Here is a 17,604-nt window from a genome sequence, read left to right on the forward strand (position 1 = left end):
TATTAAAATCATTCTACTTCCAGGAACGTTTTGTACATTCTTTCATCTGTTTCATCCCAAAATTACCAGCTCAACTAATCTTACTTGCGGTGCATATATGCTAATTATGTTCATAATTTCTTTTACCACTATTATCTTAAGGGTTATAATTCTATTCCTTTTTCTAACTACTCCTACAATTTCATCATTTAACAAACTATCTACAATAATACCCACTCCTTTTTTTGCTTTACTTTTTCTGGTGTACAATAATTTAAAACTCGAGTTCTCTATCAGTTTTGCCTTCTCGCCTACCTATTTTGTACACATAAAATACTAATTTTTCTCCTAATCATTGTATCTACTACCTCCATTGATTTACTAGCGAGGGTTCGTATATTTCATGTTTCAAATCTTAGATTATTAGTTTTTCTATCATATTTGTTCTTATCCAACACATAATGTGAGAATTGTTACCTATTTAACACTATACTCAAGTTCTCATGGAGATGTAACGATCCTTGCCGATACGTTACAGTTGAACCCTGCAACGTGAACTCTTACATATTTAGCACTACACCGAGTTCTAGAAATATAGCAGTCTTTGTCGAGACATAGTCGGATCTTACAACGCGTTCCTTCCGGGGAACAACCTAGAACTAATACAATAGTTTAATGAATCCATTTATTGAATATTTATCATAGTTTTATTGCTGACTAATAACCAAATATAATTCTCATCTTTTATCCGAGATTGAGACTGATCATGACTAATTCATCATGGATTAAAATTCCTAATTTGCGGAGGCTAAGAGCAATTGATCATGTTGTTCGACTAACAATTGATTGATGGATTTAACTGAAAATTTAATTATTATAATTTTTAATCAAATTAATTAATTTTTTATTGATTTAAATTTTATAAAAAAATTTGGACAGTTTGATCGTTAAAATATTTTGATTTATTTAATTTTAATTTAATATCCCGTTATTAATCGATTACTCAGATAGTACCCATCTGACGCTCTAATACATTTTCTAGTGGGCTTTTCCTAAATCGGACCAAAATAAAAATGCAATAACGAAGTGGGCCCGATTAAAATTTCCAAACTCAGCGTGTGTTAAAATGTAATTCCACCCACACTTTAACGCTTACGGAACTCCACCCGCGTTGTCCTCTTCAACATGGTGGATACAACTCCTCGGCTCTCTCTCTCACTCTCTCTCTCTCTCTCAAGCGATCGATAAAATCAAAATCTTTCCGATCGAAACCCTAACTTCGATCGTTCTCAAGGACGACCTTCGTTCCGTTCCCATCTAACCGATTCCTCTTGAGCGAGATCGGTCAATCTCTCTCCGCCCGTGCTCCAGTTGGCCAAGGTTCGCACTATCGAGTACGGTCGAATGGCTCTGCAAAATTACGGGTTTTGAGGCATGGGGTTGGGTCGATGAATGATGCCGGAGTTGCGTAGCGGAGCGCGTAGGGGCCGAGCGCAGGCGAATCCAGTGGTCCAGGCTGAGCAGCCGAAGACAAGGCGGCGACGGACGGCGAGGATCCAGCGGCCAGTGGGCGAGAATCCGCCTGCGGAGGAGATCGGTCAAGTGGAAGGGCGCGGCGAGGTTGGGGGCTTGGCAGGGGAGGAAATCCAGGAAGGGGTCGGGGAGAGGAAGATGAATGATTGCAATAGTGGGGCAAGGAGCGCTGATAAACTCGCTGGCGGAGAGGACGAGGGGAACGCCGCACCGCTCCCAGAAAAGGTGAGACCTTTATCTGTTTTTCCCTGATTGTGATGACGAGTTTCCTCTATTTGGATTGGCTATGTCATGCTTACCGATCCTATTTTATTGTCTCGTATATCGATTAACTTAATCAGAAGCACCAGAAGTTTTACGAAATAAATTTCATGGAAAAAAAATTCTGTGTTGCTATCCTATTCCCTTGAAGTTAGAACAAATTCTTTTTAATTTTCATATGCATATTCAATTTCCAATTGATATTTTGAATTTTGTAGCCTATGTCTACATTTGATGTTTTTTATTTGCGTTAACTACCTCAAAGAAGAGACATCTCTTGGGATTTTTTTTTGGTTGACCTTCAATCACTATGCCATTCAATGCAGTTCTCCGCCATCAACTCGTTGCCTCACCATCCTATACTGCTAGCTCCATGTAATAGTTCTCTAATTACTTCTAGAAAGTTATCTATAATATTTCCCCTTTGAATTGCACCTACATCACTCAGATTGAGATATTGTGATAGTTAATCTTAATTCGTTTTGGCCTTTATGAGACGGGTGTGGAAGCAATCTACATGACAGCTTCATCATCACAACATAGCTTCATTGGTTCAATAGGAGTGTTACCAACTTAGGTGTTAAATGTTTGAGCCAAATAAGCTTGCATGTAGTAAGAGTCATAACTTGGCTCTTTGTTTCTGCAATTGATTTGGACAGATAGTTTTCTTCTTGTGCTTTTAGAATGCCAAGTTGCCTTTAAGAAGAACACAATTTCTTGAAATTGAATGGTTATCTATGGGGGGTACTTGCTAATCTGCAATAGAGGATCATGGTCATGGTATAGGAGAATAGGGGACATTTTCTTGGAGTATTTTTGAGACATTGGATAATCTATAATGATACTTCTCAATGTATCATGAAATAAAGCTTCAAGGAATTTACTAATAGCCAGCTTGGTGATGATAAGATATTTCAACTTTCTTCTCATGTACTTTCTGGATCAGATAACCACCTCTCTGTTTATTCGCAGTCTCACATTGGCATTCATGGGCTTATTAATTGATTCTTCTCCTCACATACTACCACCAGTATGTGAGGATTGGATTTCTAACATCTCAAACAATTGAAGTATGATGGGGTCATTCATGATATTATTAGTTTTTAAGCCTAAGGGCTTATCATGTTCGCACATGACTTTTTAAAAATTACATTCCATTTTGATTGCCCGGTCTGTCCTATTAATAGTATCTACATCACTATCTCCTGTTGTTGAGGATAAACAGGTCTGTCCTGTCAATATAACTACATTGATGTCTCCTATTGTTGAAGATAAGCAGCTTGAGCAAATTGTGATATTGTTTCATTGCTAAGGAAGATATTTTTTTTTTAATGCGAGTAGCTTCTTATCTCTGATTCCTTTCCTACTTGTCATGATGCTTCCTGTATTCTTGCAAAAATTTCATTTTATCTTTTCAACAGGTTCAAGTCAGCAATTCACCACTATACAAAGTTGAAAGGAAGCTAGGAAAAGGTGGATTTGGACAAGTTTATGTTGACCGTAATTTCACCGCCAGCACAAGTGATAGGACCACTGGTTCTAGTGCTATAGAGGTGTGGTATTTTCCTATTAACACAATTTTTAATGGTCATAATACTTGATCTATATTCAATGCCTCCCAGGTAGCGCTAAAGTTCGAGCACAGGACCAGCAAAGGTTGTAATTATGGTCCACCTTATGAATGGCAAGTGTACAAGTAAGTTTTCTTTATTTTCAGTGAAAAAATAGTTTTAGAGGAATCTAACCAATATTCTATTTGTGTAGCACTACTTGGTGGTATTCACGGGGTGCCAAAAGTTCATTACAAGGGCAGGCAAGGGGACTACTATGTCATGGTATTAGAGAATTTTCAGCTCCTCAGCCTTTAGGGTTTGTCAAGTAATTTGAGAAGTTTTTCTAATATTTTTTTTTTTTGCAAATTGTAGATTATGGATATACTGGGACCAAGCCTTTGGGATGTATGGAATAACAATTCTCACACGTATGATTAATGTTGAATCTAGGTTAGTACTTGTTTTGAATTGCTAACTTGCTAATTTTCATCTCTTCTGTTATGCAGAATGTCCGTGGAAATGGTTGCATGTATTGCAATTGAAGCAATCTCCATATTGGAGAATATGCATTCAAAAGGGTAGAAGTTTACTGTTTGCTTTGCTTCTTAGTTTGTTCTTTCATGTGTCAAGAAGACACTATAATCAATAGGAACTTCTTCAATCCCTGCTGAACTAGTAACCAACCTCTTTTTAAGTTTTTTTTTTTTTAATGTAACTACTGTCATTGCTAATGTCAGTTATGTACATGGGGATGTGAAACCTGAAAATTTTTTACTTGGACCTTCTGGGACTTCTGAAGAAAAAAAATTGTTTCTTGTTGATCTTGGCTTAGGTAATTAATGTGCTTGGTTTTTTAGTTCTTTTCAGTTAATGTAACTAAATATGATGTCTTATTAAACTCTTATGTTCTTAATTGACAGCCACTAAGTGGAAGGACAGTTCAACAAATTTGCATGTTGAATATGATCAACGACCAGATGTTTTCAGGTAATTTGTTCCCGCCGCATCTTTAACACTCAAAATGGCTACTTCTCAATTAAATTTTATATTTACTTTAACCATTAGTAACAGTGCAATCTTGTTGATGTGTTCTATAGGGGGACTGTGCGCTATGCTAGTGTTCATGCTCACCTTGGGAGGACAGCAAGCAGAAGAGATGATTTAGAATCCCTTGCTTATACACTTATATTTCTTCTCCGTGGCCGTCTACTTTGGCAAGGGTATCAGGTAGGCTAATTTGCATTTTAATTGATTTTGTGGATGATTTATCTTCATTAATAAATTTCTTTATTTACTATTAGGGTGAAAATAAAGGTTTCCTTGTATGCAAAAAGAAGATGGCTACATCTCCAGAGTCTCTTTGTTGCTTTTGCCCACAACCTTTCAAACAGTTTGTTGAATACGTGGTCAACTTGAAGTTTGATGAAGAACCTAACTATGCAAAGTACATCTCACTTTTTGATGGCATAGTAGGTCCTAATCCAGATATTAGGCCAATTAACACTGATGGAGCTCAAAAGGTATTTCAATTTCCTATATTTGCATCTTCTATCTATGTAGTTACCTTCGTAAAGTGATTATGCTAACAGAATGTCTGTTTCTTTTCCCATGTTATCAAGCTTATATATCAGGTAGGTCAAAAAAGAGGTCGTCTAATGATAGAAGAAGTTGATGAACAGCCCAAAAAGAAGATTAGGATGGGGTTGCCGGCAAACCAATGGATTAGTGTTTATAATGCACGACGACCTATGAAACAGAGGTGTTTATTTTCTGGGTAGTTGACTCACTGCCAAATTCTTGATAAGAGGGATTGGATGATAAACTCTTGTATTCTAGGTACCACTACAATGTTGCTGATATGAGGCTTGCACAGCATATCGAGAAGGGGAATGAAGATGGTTTATTCATTAGTTGTGTGGCATCGTGTAACAATCTTTGGGCGTTGATCATGGATGCAGGCACTGGCTTCACTGCTCAAGTTTATGAACTATCTACAAACTTTCTTCACAAGGTGAGTGATGTTCTGATTCAACTATATATGTTCCCAATACTAGAACCAGAAAACATGCTGTCAGACATGGATAACTGAATAATTTATAATTTAAGGGTAAATCATTTGTACACCCCTTCTGTTTACTAGTATTCTAACCTTTTTTTGTTTTAAAAAAAGAAATCCATCTAAGTCCATGAATTTGCATTCCATCTAAGTCCATGAATTTGCAATCTGAAAAACATTTAATAAAAAATGATCCAAGTCTCTAGGTGTCATGCCAGATAAACTCTTTATCATTGGTTACATTTACAGTGGTTTCTATGCATCAGCAAAACTACCACAAAAATACCCATTAAGCAATAAATCCTAAACCCTGAAACACCTTTTTTTCACCGTCAGACTCTTCCCCTTCATCCATAGTTGTCAAAAGCGCAAGATGCAAAAAAACGCTCAAGGGTCTTGGGGCTTAAAGTGCAAAGCTAAGTGCACACTTTACGTAAAAAAATGTAATAAACAAAAGGACTATTATCACAATATAAAACTGATTTATAAAAGAAAAAAACAGCCCGGTGCATGAAGCTCCCGCCATGTGGAGTCCCGGGGAAGGATTCATTGTACGCAATCTTACCTTGCTTTTTGCAAGAGGTTGTTTCCAGGATTCAAACCTCATACCTTTTGAATATAAAATTGATTTATATGAATTAATAAAATTTATTACAATTTTTAATTTTAAATATATTTTTATATATTTTATTAGGATAATTTAATTAGGATTTATGAAAGTCTATTCAAACTATCCTGTTTAAGTTGGGAGTTGATTGAATTAATCAAATCTGCAGACTTAAGTTTTTGATTGTCCATGGTCCCCCATTAATTGCGGGCATCATGACGCCTCCAGGACGTTGGAAAAATGAAAAAGAGTAAAAAAAATTACAGAAAAGAAGATTCTTACCCATGATCGAGAGGCAGACGCTTCCGACTGTGAGAGGTAGACCAATCGACTTAATGATTGATTTAAAGAGGGTTTAGGGCTTTAAACTAAAATAAGGGAAAGTTTCTGCACTTTGCACAAAAGCGAATGCTTGTGCTTTTGCGTGAAGCACTCTGAAGCTTAGAGACCTCGTGCGTTTTTGAGGTCTCTGAAGCACAAGGCTTGCACCTTGCTGTGCTTAAGCAAGCGAAGTGCTTGCTTTTAACATCTATGCCTTCATCCACCTCTTTCTTCAACTAGCGAATAACATCAAGTTATGGTGAACAAGGGACATCCGCCAAGTGTACTATAACGTGTGATTGAGGTCAGGATTTAGCACCCACAACAACTCCTTTAGAACTCCCAATTGACAAGGGAGACTAGGACTTGAACTCCTTCCATATTATTCGTGGTGGCAAGGCTATGAGCATCCTTGTTGGATGTTTTCCTTTCAAAGCTCAACAAGAAGATTGGTACTAGAAGGTAGGCTTATTTTTCCAGACAAGGAAGGAAATGTTGTCAGCCGTTCCAAGGAAGGGAAATAAACTTTGCTCAATCCTTTGAGAGCTCCAAAATACTTAGCAATGGAAGCAGGTGAATCATGGATTCATGCGATATGAAATAAACCTCTTCAGATAAATTATACAAATCAATATTGAGATTGGGATTGAATAATTAAATAAATCAAGTATTGATAGCATAAGATTGGTAAAATTAGCAGGAAAAATAAAAAATTGAAATATATAATAAAATTATTTCAGATGTGACAGATTATGAAATCTTTAGAAGAATACTTATTTTATGTAATTTTAAATATAAAGTTAATAAATAATAAAAAAATATAACCAATAATGCAGTACACATTAATTTACCCTTTGGTTAATGCATTTCTGTTATAGTAGTAGACTAATAGGTTTTCCACTTAACTCTTTCTTTTTGAAGGAATGGATAATGGAACAATGGGAGAAAAATTATTATATTAGTACACTAGCCGGGACAAACAATGGCAGCTCCTTGGTGGTTATGTCTAAGGGTAATCAATCTTCTTCAAATATGCATCAGTTTGATTTTTAATTTCAAAATGTTCCATTGGCTTCATCTGTTTTGATGATTTATTGTAGGTACTCTATATGCACAACAATCATACAAAGTGAGTGAGTCATTTCCGTTCAAGTGGATAAACAAAAAGTGGAGGGAAGGTTTTTATGTTACTGCAATGGCAACAGCCGGAAATAGGTGGGCTGTCGTTATGTCTCGTAATGCAGGTTTTTCTGAGCAGGTCAGTTTTATTCCTCACATTTTGTTGTTAAAAGATGGGAAGTAAAGGGAGCAAAGAAGGGAAAAAAACTGAGGGTTGATCTGGTGTTGTCTATCTGTATTGCCTTGTGGTTGAGGATTTCTCTAATGATATATTTTTAATGTTTCCATGCTAAGAAATTAAACTCACCAAATCATTTCAATACTCAGGTTATTGAACTTGACTTTCTTTACCCTAGCGAAGGTATTCATCGAAGATGGGATAATGGCTATCGCATAACGGCAACTGCTGCAACATGTGACCAGGCTGCCTTGGTGCTTAGTATACCTAGAAGGAAACTAACAGATGAGACACAAGAGACCCTTAGAACATCTGCTTTTCCTAGCCAACATGTGAAGGTGAGTGCAGTCACTTTCCTGTGTCTTAAGAACATCACCGTTAGTTTCTTTCCTAACATATAAATATTGTATTTGCTTCCAGGAGAAATGGGCGAAAAATCTATATATTGCATCCATATGTTTTGGCCGCACTGTTTCATGAAGTTGCTGACCTTCACCAGAACCATTAAGCACCTTTTGCCAAATTGCAACAACAACTGGCGGCTAGGATTACCTTATTAAGGCACCTTTCGTTTTATTGCTGTGGTAACCAACTTAGTGGTGCCATTCTCTGTCAAGTTTTGAAGATGCCCTTTGCTTGAGCAATCAAAATATATTTGTTTTTTGGCATCTTAAGTAAATTTAAGGTTGTATAGTTACTAATATTTAGGTTGGAACTGCTTATTTTTGCAGAAATTTAACCATCTAGTGGATGGGATCATTTTACTATAACTGCTGTTTTATTTTCGGCTGCTTTACTGTCAGTTGCTTTTGCTGCATAACTATATTTCACTTGTGCATTAGTTTGGTAATTGTAACAATTTTCATATAATTTCATAGGATTGAACTAAAGGTTTTGTTAATTCATTTGCTCTGATGAAAGCCTCAAAAACTAGAAGTCTCTGTTCACACTAGAACTCTAACCCAATTGGCACATTGTGGTTTTACTCATTTTACATGCTTTGGCATCTTATTTATATTATTTTACATGCTAAATTTTCCTTATTCTTTTCTTGAAATTGTTATTTTGATTAATATCTGATGATAATTTCCCAATTTTGTAAAGGTTGACTGTGTTGGCAAGGCTTATTTAAGAAGGCCATGGCTTGATTTGCTGATCTTGTTAGATCATGTTCCATGCCTTTATTACTAATGTGACCTCTTATTGGCTGTACAGTTCGCATTATTTTTTGGAAATGTTGCTGTTTTCGCATTTACCTCTTCTGTGCAACTGAATGATTGAATTAATCATGAGGACACAGCATGTTACATTCGTTTAACTTGACCTTATTGCTTTTAACAATTAATTATAATTGGTCGTTGATAGACATTGATTGGAAATAAGTTGAACTTTTTTCTGCATTGCATTGTTTAGGACAGTGTGACTTTGGAACATAGAATTCGAGCTGGATGGTTTGGTTTGAACAAATTGAGCCAACTCTTCTATGCCTATTTTCTCCATAGTCTCCTCAGGCATTTCCAGTTGTCTCATCTCTCTCTATAGCTTAGAGATGTATAAACTTTAGATTCCAATACAGTTCCATGTATATATGTGTTTGTTTGTTTTTTGTTTTGCTTTCCCATTATGCTTCCTCAAATCTTCTGCAATGGTGATCTTCTCTTTTTTGTTTAAGCAGAAAGCGATTTCATGACTCCAGCAGTGTGCTTTCTGTGAACATATTTACTCTAGTTTAGAATTGTAGCTAAGATTTTAAGGTGGAGATGTTTTTGAGCTCTACCTTGTTAGCTTAAGTGTGCAATCGTATAAACATTACTTAGATCATTGTGGCTGTTACTTCAGGACTTGGGCTGGATATATGGTATGGACTTGGTCCTCATAATGATCATTATACAGTGCCACAGCTTCATGAACACAACTCTACATTTTATGAAACATACGAGAGATGTTTAAAATCTTCTAGTTCATTTCAACTGATGCAGTGCCAACATCCATGGCGACACGGATATCTTCTCTGTGGACGAATGTGGTATCCTTTTTGCCAGTTAAACTGAATAATGATATATATTTGCTTTTGATGACATAATTCATGTTGCTCCTTTGCCTCCATGGTCCTTTTTATGTTATTGGTGGTACTTATCCTCCTTTGAAGTTATTTTCTTTCAAACTCAATGGTAGATTTGCTTAGTTTTTGTACTTTGTATCAGAAAGGTGTAGAGAATTTTTTTTTTTTCAAATTTCCTCCCAGACAAACATTTTAGTTTGCAGTTTGCTCGCTAGACTTCGAAAGTGTCAATGAATCCCTTCGCAAATCATCCTCTAGTGATATTAATTCATGGTTATTATTGTATCCTGTATACTTTCACTTGTTTACTTCCTTTGAGAGTTATTCTCATGGTGTTGAAATCCAAGAGGTCAAACTGTTGCTCCCTAGTTTTCAATTTCTTCAAAGAACAAGGAGGTCAGCATACCCTTGAGCGACCTTGGAGCTGTTACCGTTGTCGATGACAACCGAGATGGTCTTCCTCTCATCTCGACTGCTGTAATTTGGTAGTGAGAGCTGCTTGTAGTTTCTAAGCAGTGTACAAGTTGATATGGTCTGTAATTCCATTATTGATTACTTAGATTATCATTTTTCTTAATACTAGTGAGTCCGGGTTTGAGTCTCAGGCAATACCCAATACATCACCTGTGTTTGGCTCGTCATGTCCTTAACACCTGATGAATCTACTTCCATCGACGTGGGGTCGTCGTGGGGCTGTTAACGTATCGGTTTCATATTTTTTGAATACTAGTGAATCGGATTCGGAAACATTCATAAACAGAAAGTGAATAAATTTGTTCATTAATTTACCTAAATTTTAGTTAAGTTTTGAAGTAATTCTTCTAAATTCAACGTAGCTCTTTTACACCTCTATTATTCGCCGACATTGTCGTATTCATGTTAGGACATTCTTTAGTTTTTGGAAACTCCCTGAAGGATATACTGAAGGCACTAGAATTACATACTCTTAATTATTAGCAACTTTGAGTATTCAAATAAAAAGATGAAATTATCAGTCCATCAAAGGTCAATTGGGAAATGTTAGTGGTGATCTATCTAGATGGTTCGCTTTCTCAGGCTCGATCTGCTCTTGGAGGTCTAATTATGGTATCGCAGTGGGTTTCTTTTTATTCTTGCTCTTATTTACTTTATTGTATACTATTTAATTTTTAGAATTGATTGTTTTTATAATTAATCCAAGGCTAGAAATTTTTATCTTATGATTAATACTAGACTAATAATTTAATACATGAAATTACAAGGGCATTACATTGTTTTCCACGTATACATTTTATAATTACTATATCAGAATACATGCATCTATTTCTTATGGTGTTTTATTAAATGCATAAAATTATGCTTTAATGGTAATGATGATGCACTGTATTGAAGGCCGACAAAATTATACTTCCAATTTATTCAGTAGGCGAGCGAGCGAGCTAGGAGGAAAGCCGTCACCAGACAACTCAAGGCAACGCTTTATAAGAAAACATCCAGTCGAAGATATTTTCCAGCACACAAAATTTATTCATTACAGACATACTCCCCCAAGGGATTGAGCAAGGTTTTCCAAGAAAAAAGAGAGGAGAATCGAACAACATATGCAGCTCAAGTAGTTGTTTTCGGCGGCTGGAGGGATACATTCTCCAGTTTCAAACTGCAAGCTTTTATCAAGACAAGTAGCACTCTGGTAGTTATTTTCAGCGGCTGGAGGGATACATTCTCCAGTTTCAAACTGCAAGCTTTTATTAAAGACAAGTAGCATCTGCTTCACCTAGATAACTTGTTACCGAGTTGAGTTTATCTATAGCTGCGGTAAATGGGGGAGTACATGCAACTCTCTGCATGCTTAACCAAGTCTTGGGGGCGAGGAAGCCGTGTTGCTAAACCTGTTATATGATCATACAGAAAGAACCTGAGTCAGCTGTCGGCAATATTGGAACCGAGTAATGCAGCAGATGATGATGATGAAGAAAACTCACCAAGCTCGTATGCTTTGGCTGCGACATTCGCAGCAATATGAGCTGATATTTTCCTGATGTTGGAGAAGGGAGGATAGATCAAGCCCTTTTCAAAATTCTCTTCAGTCACCTGATCTGCCAAAGCATAAGCTGTTCCAGACAATTAAGGGTTAGGAAACAAACCGACACCATTTTAGATGACAAAAGCAACAACTAGCACACTTTTTCATGTACTAACTCAGTTCTTAATCCCTCGATCAATGTTTCAACTTACAGGCTGCAAGAAGCATGTCATCATGCACCCGAATAGCTCCTGACATCACCAAGCCAAGGCCAAATCCAGGAAATATGTATGCATTGTTTGCCTGGAAGCAGGAAAAAGAAGTTGGGGTGAAACAAGTTAGCTTCTGTATGGAAATCTAAAACACACATGATCCAGGGAAATTGAAGATATGTTGGTAAAAGAGAAACCTGGCCAGGGACGAATGTCTTGCCGTTGTATTCAACAGGATCAAACGGGCTCCCAGTAGCAAATATCACTCGACCCTGACGATTAAAGATAAGTCGAAAGGTTTATTCATCTAGTTTCAAATACGGTTTTGGGAGACCTAAATTTTAATGATAGGATTACCTCAGTCCAAGTATAGGCTTCCTCTGCTGTACATTCAGTTTGTGAAGTTGGGTTCGAAAGAGCCAAAATAATGGGCTTCTGTAGTTTGTAAATGGAAACAAAAACAAAGATAGACGTGGCTAATTGTATTTGCTTGGAGAACACTAGGAAAATTGAGAAACAGCCCTACCTCATTGATAGAGGCCATGGCTTTGACAACCTCCTCAGTGAAGGTTCTTCCCACTCCAGATGAGCCAATCAAAAAAGTAGGCTTCATAACCTGCAAAATGAATCCACTCAATATTCAAGGTTTCTGCTGGGTTCATGCAATTAAAAAGTTCCAATGCAGAGAAGATCATTTGCCTAGATATTGTAAGAAATTTGTTTGATACAAATTAGTGATAGAAAAACAAACAGGCAGCATCAATACTGAATGCAAAAGGGTAGCAAAATAACATTCAAAACATTTTCTGTATAATGTGATGCATTCATTGATAGCTAATGAAATATTCAAACATGGGGAAGATTGCACACCTTGACAGCATCCAAGAGGGTACTGACTGGTTCATGCTCGTGTGCCCATGGCTTTTTGAAGTGCTGGAGAGATGCCTTGCGTGAGCTAACAATCAAGCCCTATAAACATATTATTTTATCAGTTAAGTCCGATAGCGGTGAGTGTCAAAAAGCAAAGAGAACAACCAAAAACTTGCTGGATTCTCTCTAACCTTCGAGTCCACAAGCCAAATTTTCTTTCGAGTTTCTTCCAACGGTGCTTTAGTCTACATTTATAAACTATATGTTAGTTACCTGGACAAGGACATCCTCTCAACTCATAAATAGATCAAGACTTGTGATATTATTTGGAGAGACATGAAAATATAATCCCTGCAGTACCTCTTTTGACACATGAAGAGCTATGAGTTCTGCAATACCAGTACCAGCCTGCAAATATCATACACAAACTCAAATATCGGATGGCAAACCTCAAAAGTATACAAAAGATACTAATTAGAAGTGAACTATAATTCATACTACAGGCTTTCAAAATGTTGGACACCAAGTACAAGAAAATTGTGTTGGATTACATGATATTCCAGAAATTGTAGAATCATTTTACCTAGTGAATAAAAATGAATAATTTAGGCATTTAACCATAAACTACAAGAACTAAGTTAAAACATCTCAAGGATCATCATTGGCAGCATGCGAGAAGCTTGGTCATCCAATATGGTTCTCATACCAGTAATTTTGTTGGCAGTGGAGTTTTAGAAGTGTTGAGACTTACAATTCCAAATGACTACTATTTTATGACAAGGAGGAAGTATTTAGAATGACCTCCCCTGCACCAAGGAATAAGAAAGTTTGATCTGCCAATGTTCCACCAACCATCTTTAGAGCTGCCACAACTCCTGCAAGCACAACTGAAGCTGTGCCCTGTGTTGACAAGCAAAAAAGAGAATTCGCTTAACATACTCATAGTAGTGAATGACAAAAAAATATATATAGTGATGACAAGATATACGAAATATAGTATAGTGTAGGCTTCATAGGTTAAATTAGCTAATACCTGAATGTCATCATTGAAAACAAGATGGGTTGTTCCATATTTTGCAAGCAATTCAAAAGCATTATGGTTGGCAAAGTCCTCAAACTAGAATCAATTTCCAAATGAGAGTTAAAATCAAAATCAAGAATACTCAAATGAGAATATTATTGTGTGGCTTTTTACCTGGATAAGAATCTTTTCCCCATAGTTTTGCTTGACAGAAGTCATGAACTCATGCAGTAATTCAGAATACTCCTAAAACCAAACATTTGAAACAAACACTTCACAGAAGTACAATTAAGTGTTGGTAGCAAAGTAGAAAGATGCTCAATGTGTATTACCTGTCCAGTGGCTCTTTTTTGACGTAAGCCAATATAGAATTCATCCTTAAGCAGACTCTCATTGTTCGTACCAACATCAATTGTAATTGGTAAGCACTGAAAGGTAACAAATTATAATTGGAACAAACACAGGATGAGAAAGAAAAATAATTAGCCTCAGAATAAAATATGCTAACTTCCAAGAAAAATGTTACACTATATGAAAATAAAATGAAGGGGATCGATGGTGCTGAACAGAACTTACAGCAGAAGGGCGAATTCCTCCAAGAGCAGTATACAGAGCAAGCTTGCCAACAGGAATACCCATTCCCTGATTAAATTTTAAAAGTTGGATAGATCTGACAAGAAATCAAAGATATCTATGGTGCACACAAGATCCGCCCAAAATTGTCAATGAAAAACAACTTTAGACTCATAAAATTTTGAAAATAAGCCAACCCCAAATTTTTAGGACAAACACAGTTTAATGATGATGGACATTCTGAAAATACAACAAGATAGTTGACCTGGCAGCCAAGATCTCCAAGACCCAAAATGCGCTCACCATCAGTCACTACAATAACCTGAATGCTCTTCTCAGGCCAGTTTTTCAGGACCTCAAGGATCTTTCCTCTGCAAGATAAAGTAAGCATTGGTTTGTATCAAAAGATTAATAAGAATATGGCATAACCATGCAAAGATATCTTACTTCTCTTTCAAACTGATATAAAGGCCCTGAGGACGCTTAAAAATAGAACCATACTTCTGACAGGCCTCACCAACAGTAGGTGTATACACAATAGGAAGTAACTCTTCCACATTATCAACCAGAAGCTTGTAAAATAGCCTCTCATTTCTCTCCTGGTGATCACAATACACAATACATCCATAGACCAATGTCATGCGCTGCAGATCGAATTTCTCAACTAAGAAAACTTGGAAGAATGTTTTTTTGTAGTACCTCAAGTTCCATCATTGCGATGTAGCGTTGAAGTGGAAGTTGGTACTGACGAATATTGTTCATCAACTTTTTCTCCTGAAATCCATCCCATATTTGATATGTAAATTACTAGATTCATTTCATAAGATTTTGCAAGAATATCAACGGAAAATGACTCCTCTAAACCTGAAGCTCTTGAGTGGAACATGTTGGAGGTAGGAGTCCGCGCAAGTAGTGAGAATCTCTCTCCCTCTCGGTGAAGGCAAGCCCTTTGTTGAAGCGTGGATCCCTCAGCAAAGAATATCCACTGTAGGAAAATTACACCTTGTGAGTCATCAATATCTTAACAGAGCAGACATATATTAGCAATTGTCAATCATGGACTTGCATAATTTAGCCTAATAGAAATTTAGTTCTGTGTTTAGTATCAATTATGCACAGTGATTTCAAGTCAAATGGTGATCAAAAAATTGCAAAAAGGGATGGTGATTATCAACAAGCACTTAATGTTTTATATTTAATCTAGTTGATCATTCACACATTGCACATTGAAAGTAAAATCATAATTTAATATAATAAAGATAATTTAATAAAAAAACAAATATAAAAATAAGACAACATTGAGTTAAAGTGTTTTTTTTTTTCAATCTTTCACTTCTCTATAAAATAATACATGAATTTTAAAATTAGCATCTTAAAGTTATTCAAGTAGTATTACCTTGACTCTTGCTCTGTTGTTTTGAATTGAGAAATTATTTATATAAGAAAATATGTTTTTACAGTTTTTCTTAAGCATATTGACTTTGTTCTAAAAATGAGAAAAAAATCTAAAGATCAAATTAAAGTTGTTACAAGTTAATTATTTAAAAAGTGTGCTAAAAGTAAATAATATTAACAGCAATAAATGTAATCATTAATTCATAGAAGATCCAATAGAAAATATTATATAAATTTATTGAAAAATCTAAAACATAGCATTATCACATTCAAATTATTCCTAATGAATTATTAAGAAAATTTTCATGAAGATTCAATAAAAAAATACAAAATTATTTTCTGTTGAATTGTCATTATTCTATAAATTATCATCGGTGATTCTATCGGCTACCACATGCACCAAAAATTACTACGCAAAAGGAAAACAATATCGGACTCGTAGGCCCAAGAAAAGATCCGGTAGATGCCTCATCGTCTGGACTTTTTTTTAAAAAAAAATTAAATCACGTTAATCAAAAGAATCAAAGTTTGAACAAGCAAAATATTATGTTGCTGAGATAGCATCGAACTGCACCAAAAAAAAAAAATCACTCGGAGGTCAAAAGCTCCAATTTTAGGTACCGCTCTTTTTCACTTCTACCCTCGAATTCGAATTAACTTGACTAAAATAAGGCCGGTTTGAAGAGGGATCGTCCAAATCAGAAAGCTCATAAGAAACAAAAAACAATCATCAAAGGTTTTTATAGATGATATACACTCTTCGGAAGAGTAGATCAGGGAAAAATCGGAATACCGCTAGGGATTAAAGAGGGCTGAGTCGATTTGGGAGCACAAAAACCTTCACTTAACTCGATCTACCAATTCAAGCATACCTGGCAACGGTGACAGTCCAGGGCGTGACGAGCTGATCCACAGTGGCCTGGTCTTCTCCATAGGGGTCCTCCACGCCTCCGCCGACCAAGCACTTGGGATCCATCACTGACTCTCCCTCCGGCCTCAGCTCCTTCAAAGTGCTCTCCATGGCCTTTGATGATCTCCCCGCCTCAGCCGCCGAAGCCAACAAGAAGGAAAGAGGAGGGCAGTAGTAGAAGAAATACGCAGCGGCGCCAGACAACCGCTTAGTCTCCTCGTCGGCGGAGAAGGTAGTTTATAGTTTTAGCTCTGACTGGAATTGAATTGGAAATACGCATTTACCCCCCCCAATAAGTTTCCGAAATACTGCTTAGTGTACCGCTCGTTGACAAACAGAAATTTGACAAATTGAAAAAAATAGATATTTTCCTTAAGGACTTTTTTATGAAAATTCCCGAGTAAAGTGCTTGTTTAGTATTTATTTGACAATTAAGACGTCTTTATCTGTCATAATTTATATACATTGGACCATAGTTAAAATTCAATCAAAATTAATTATAATTTTTTAAAAATTTATCTTTCTAATTAAATTATAATTTAGATTGAGATAGATGATTAGAAGGTATTAATGGTGGACAAACTGTATGACGCTGAGTAAAGGACGATGTATCCATTATCGGTAGCCTCGAGTCATCTACCTTGATCAAAATTATAATTTTGATGGGAAGTTGAACTTAAGAAAAATCGTAACTAATTTTACCTAAATTTTGATTGTGATCTGAAATATAATTTATAGAAGAACCAGATAGTAAGGACCATATGAACTCCTTGATTAAAGCAATTTGTTAAAATAATGTAGATTTTAACTAATCAAAATTAAAATATAATTTTGAATCTCTTAAAAAGACAAATTCATCTAAAGTTAATTTAGAAATTAATATTTTAAAATGATCCAAGAAATACTAATTGCATGGAGAACAAATAATTTGAAATAAAATTAATATTTATTA

General features: G+C 36.0%; 1 protein-coding gene and 1 pseudogene across 1 annotated transcript; one reads left to right on the top strand and one right to left on the bottom strand.

Moving 5' to 3' along the window:
• The first annotated feature begins 1,147 nt into the window (after positions 1 to 1,147).
• Positions 1,148 to 8,374, top strand: LOC121985108 (annotated as a pseudogene).
• Positions 8,375 to 11,088: 2,714 nt separating this feature from the next.
• LOC121985109 (NADP-dependent malic enzyme-like) lies at positions 11,089 to 16,877 on the bottom strand. The gene is made up of 19 exons (XM_042538388.1): positions 16,615 to 16,877; positions 15,212 to 15,332; positions 15,047 to 15,121; positions 14,795 to 14,946; positions 14,613 to 14,718; positions 14,351 to 14,416; positions 14,107 to 14,202; positions 13,949 to 14,020; positions 13,787 to 13,870; positions 13,555 to 13,653; positions 13,114 to 13,161; positions 12,945 to 12,998; positions 12,754 to 12,852; positions 12,410 to 12,499; positions 12,241 to 12,318; positions 12,081 to 12,155; positions 11,884 to 11,974; positions 11,631 to 11,759; positions 11,089 to 11,537 (listed from the first exon to the last, which is right to left on the bottom strand). Exons 1-19 carry the CDS (start codon positions 16,761 to 16,763, stop codon positions 11,449 to 11,451), a joined length of 1,773 nt encoding a protein of 590 aa, XP_042394322.1. The 5' UTR covers positions 16,764 to 16,877; the 3' UTR covers positions 11,089 to 11,448.
• Between the last annotated feature and the right edge of the window lie 727 nt (positions 16,878 to 17,604).

This window comes from Zingiber officinale, chromosome 5B (genome assembly GCF_018446385.1).
Source record: "Zingiber officinale cultivar Zhangliang chromosome 5B, Zo_v1.1, whole genome shotgun sequence".
Classification (NCBI taxonomy): Eukaryota; Viridiplantae; Streptophyta; class Magnoliopsida; order Zingiberales; family Zingiberaceae; genus Zingiber; species Zingiber officinale.

Bases quoted from the DNA above. Each gene is read 5' to 3' on its own strand.
- LOC121985109 (XM_042538388.1), bottom strand. From the start codon at position 16,763: ATGGAGAGCACTTTGAAGGAGCTGAGGCCGGAGGGAGAGTCAGTGATG. The intron at 14,417-14,612 runs GTCAACTATCTT...AAATTTAATCAG, and splicing joins TTGGAGATCTTGGCTGCCAG to GGAATGGGTATTCCTGTTGG. The intron at 11,538-11,630 runs GTGAGTTTTCTT...ATCATATAACAG, and splicing joins AGCCAAAGCATACGAGCTTG to GTTTAGCAACACGGCTTCCT.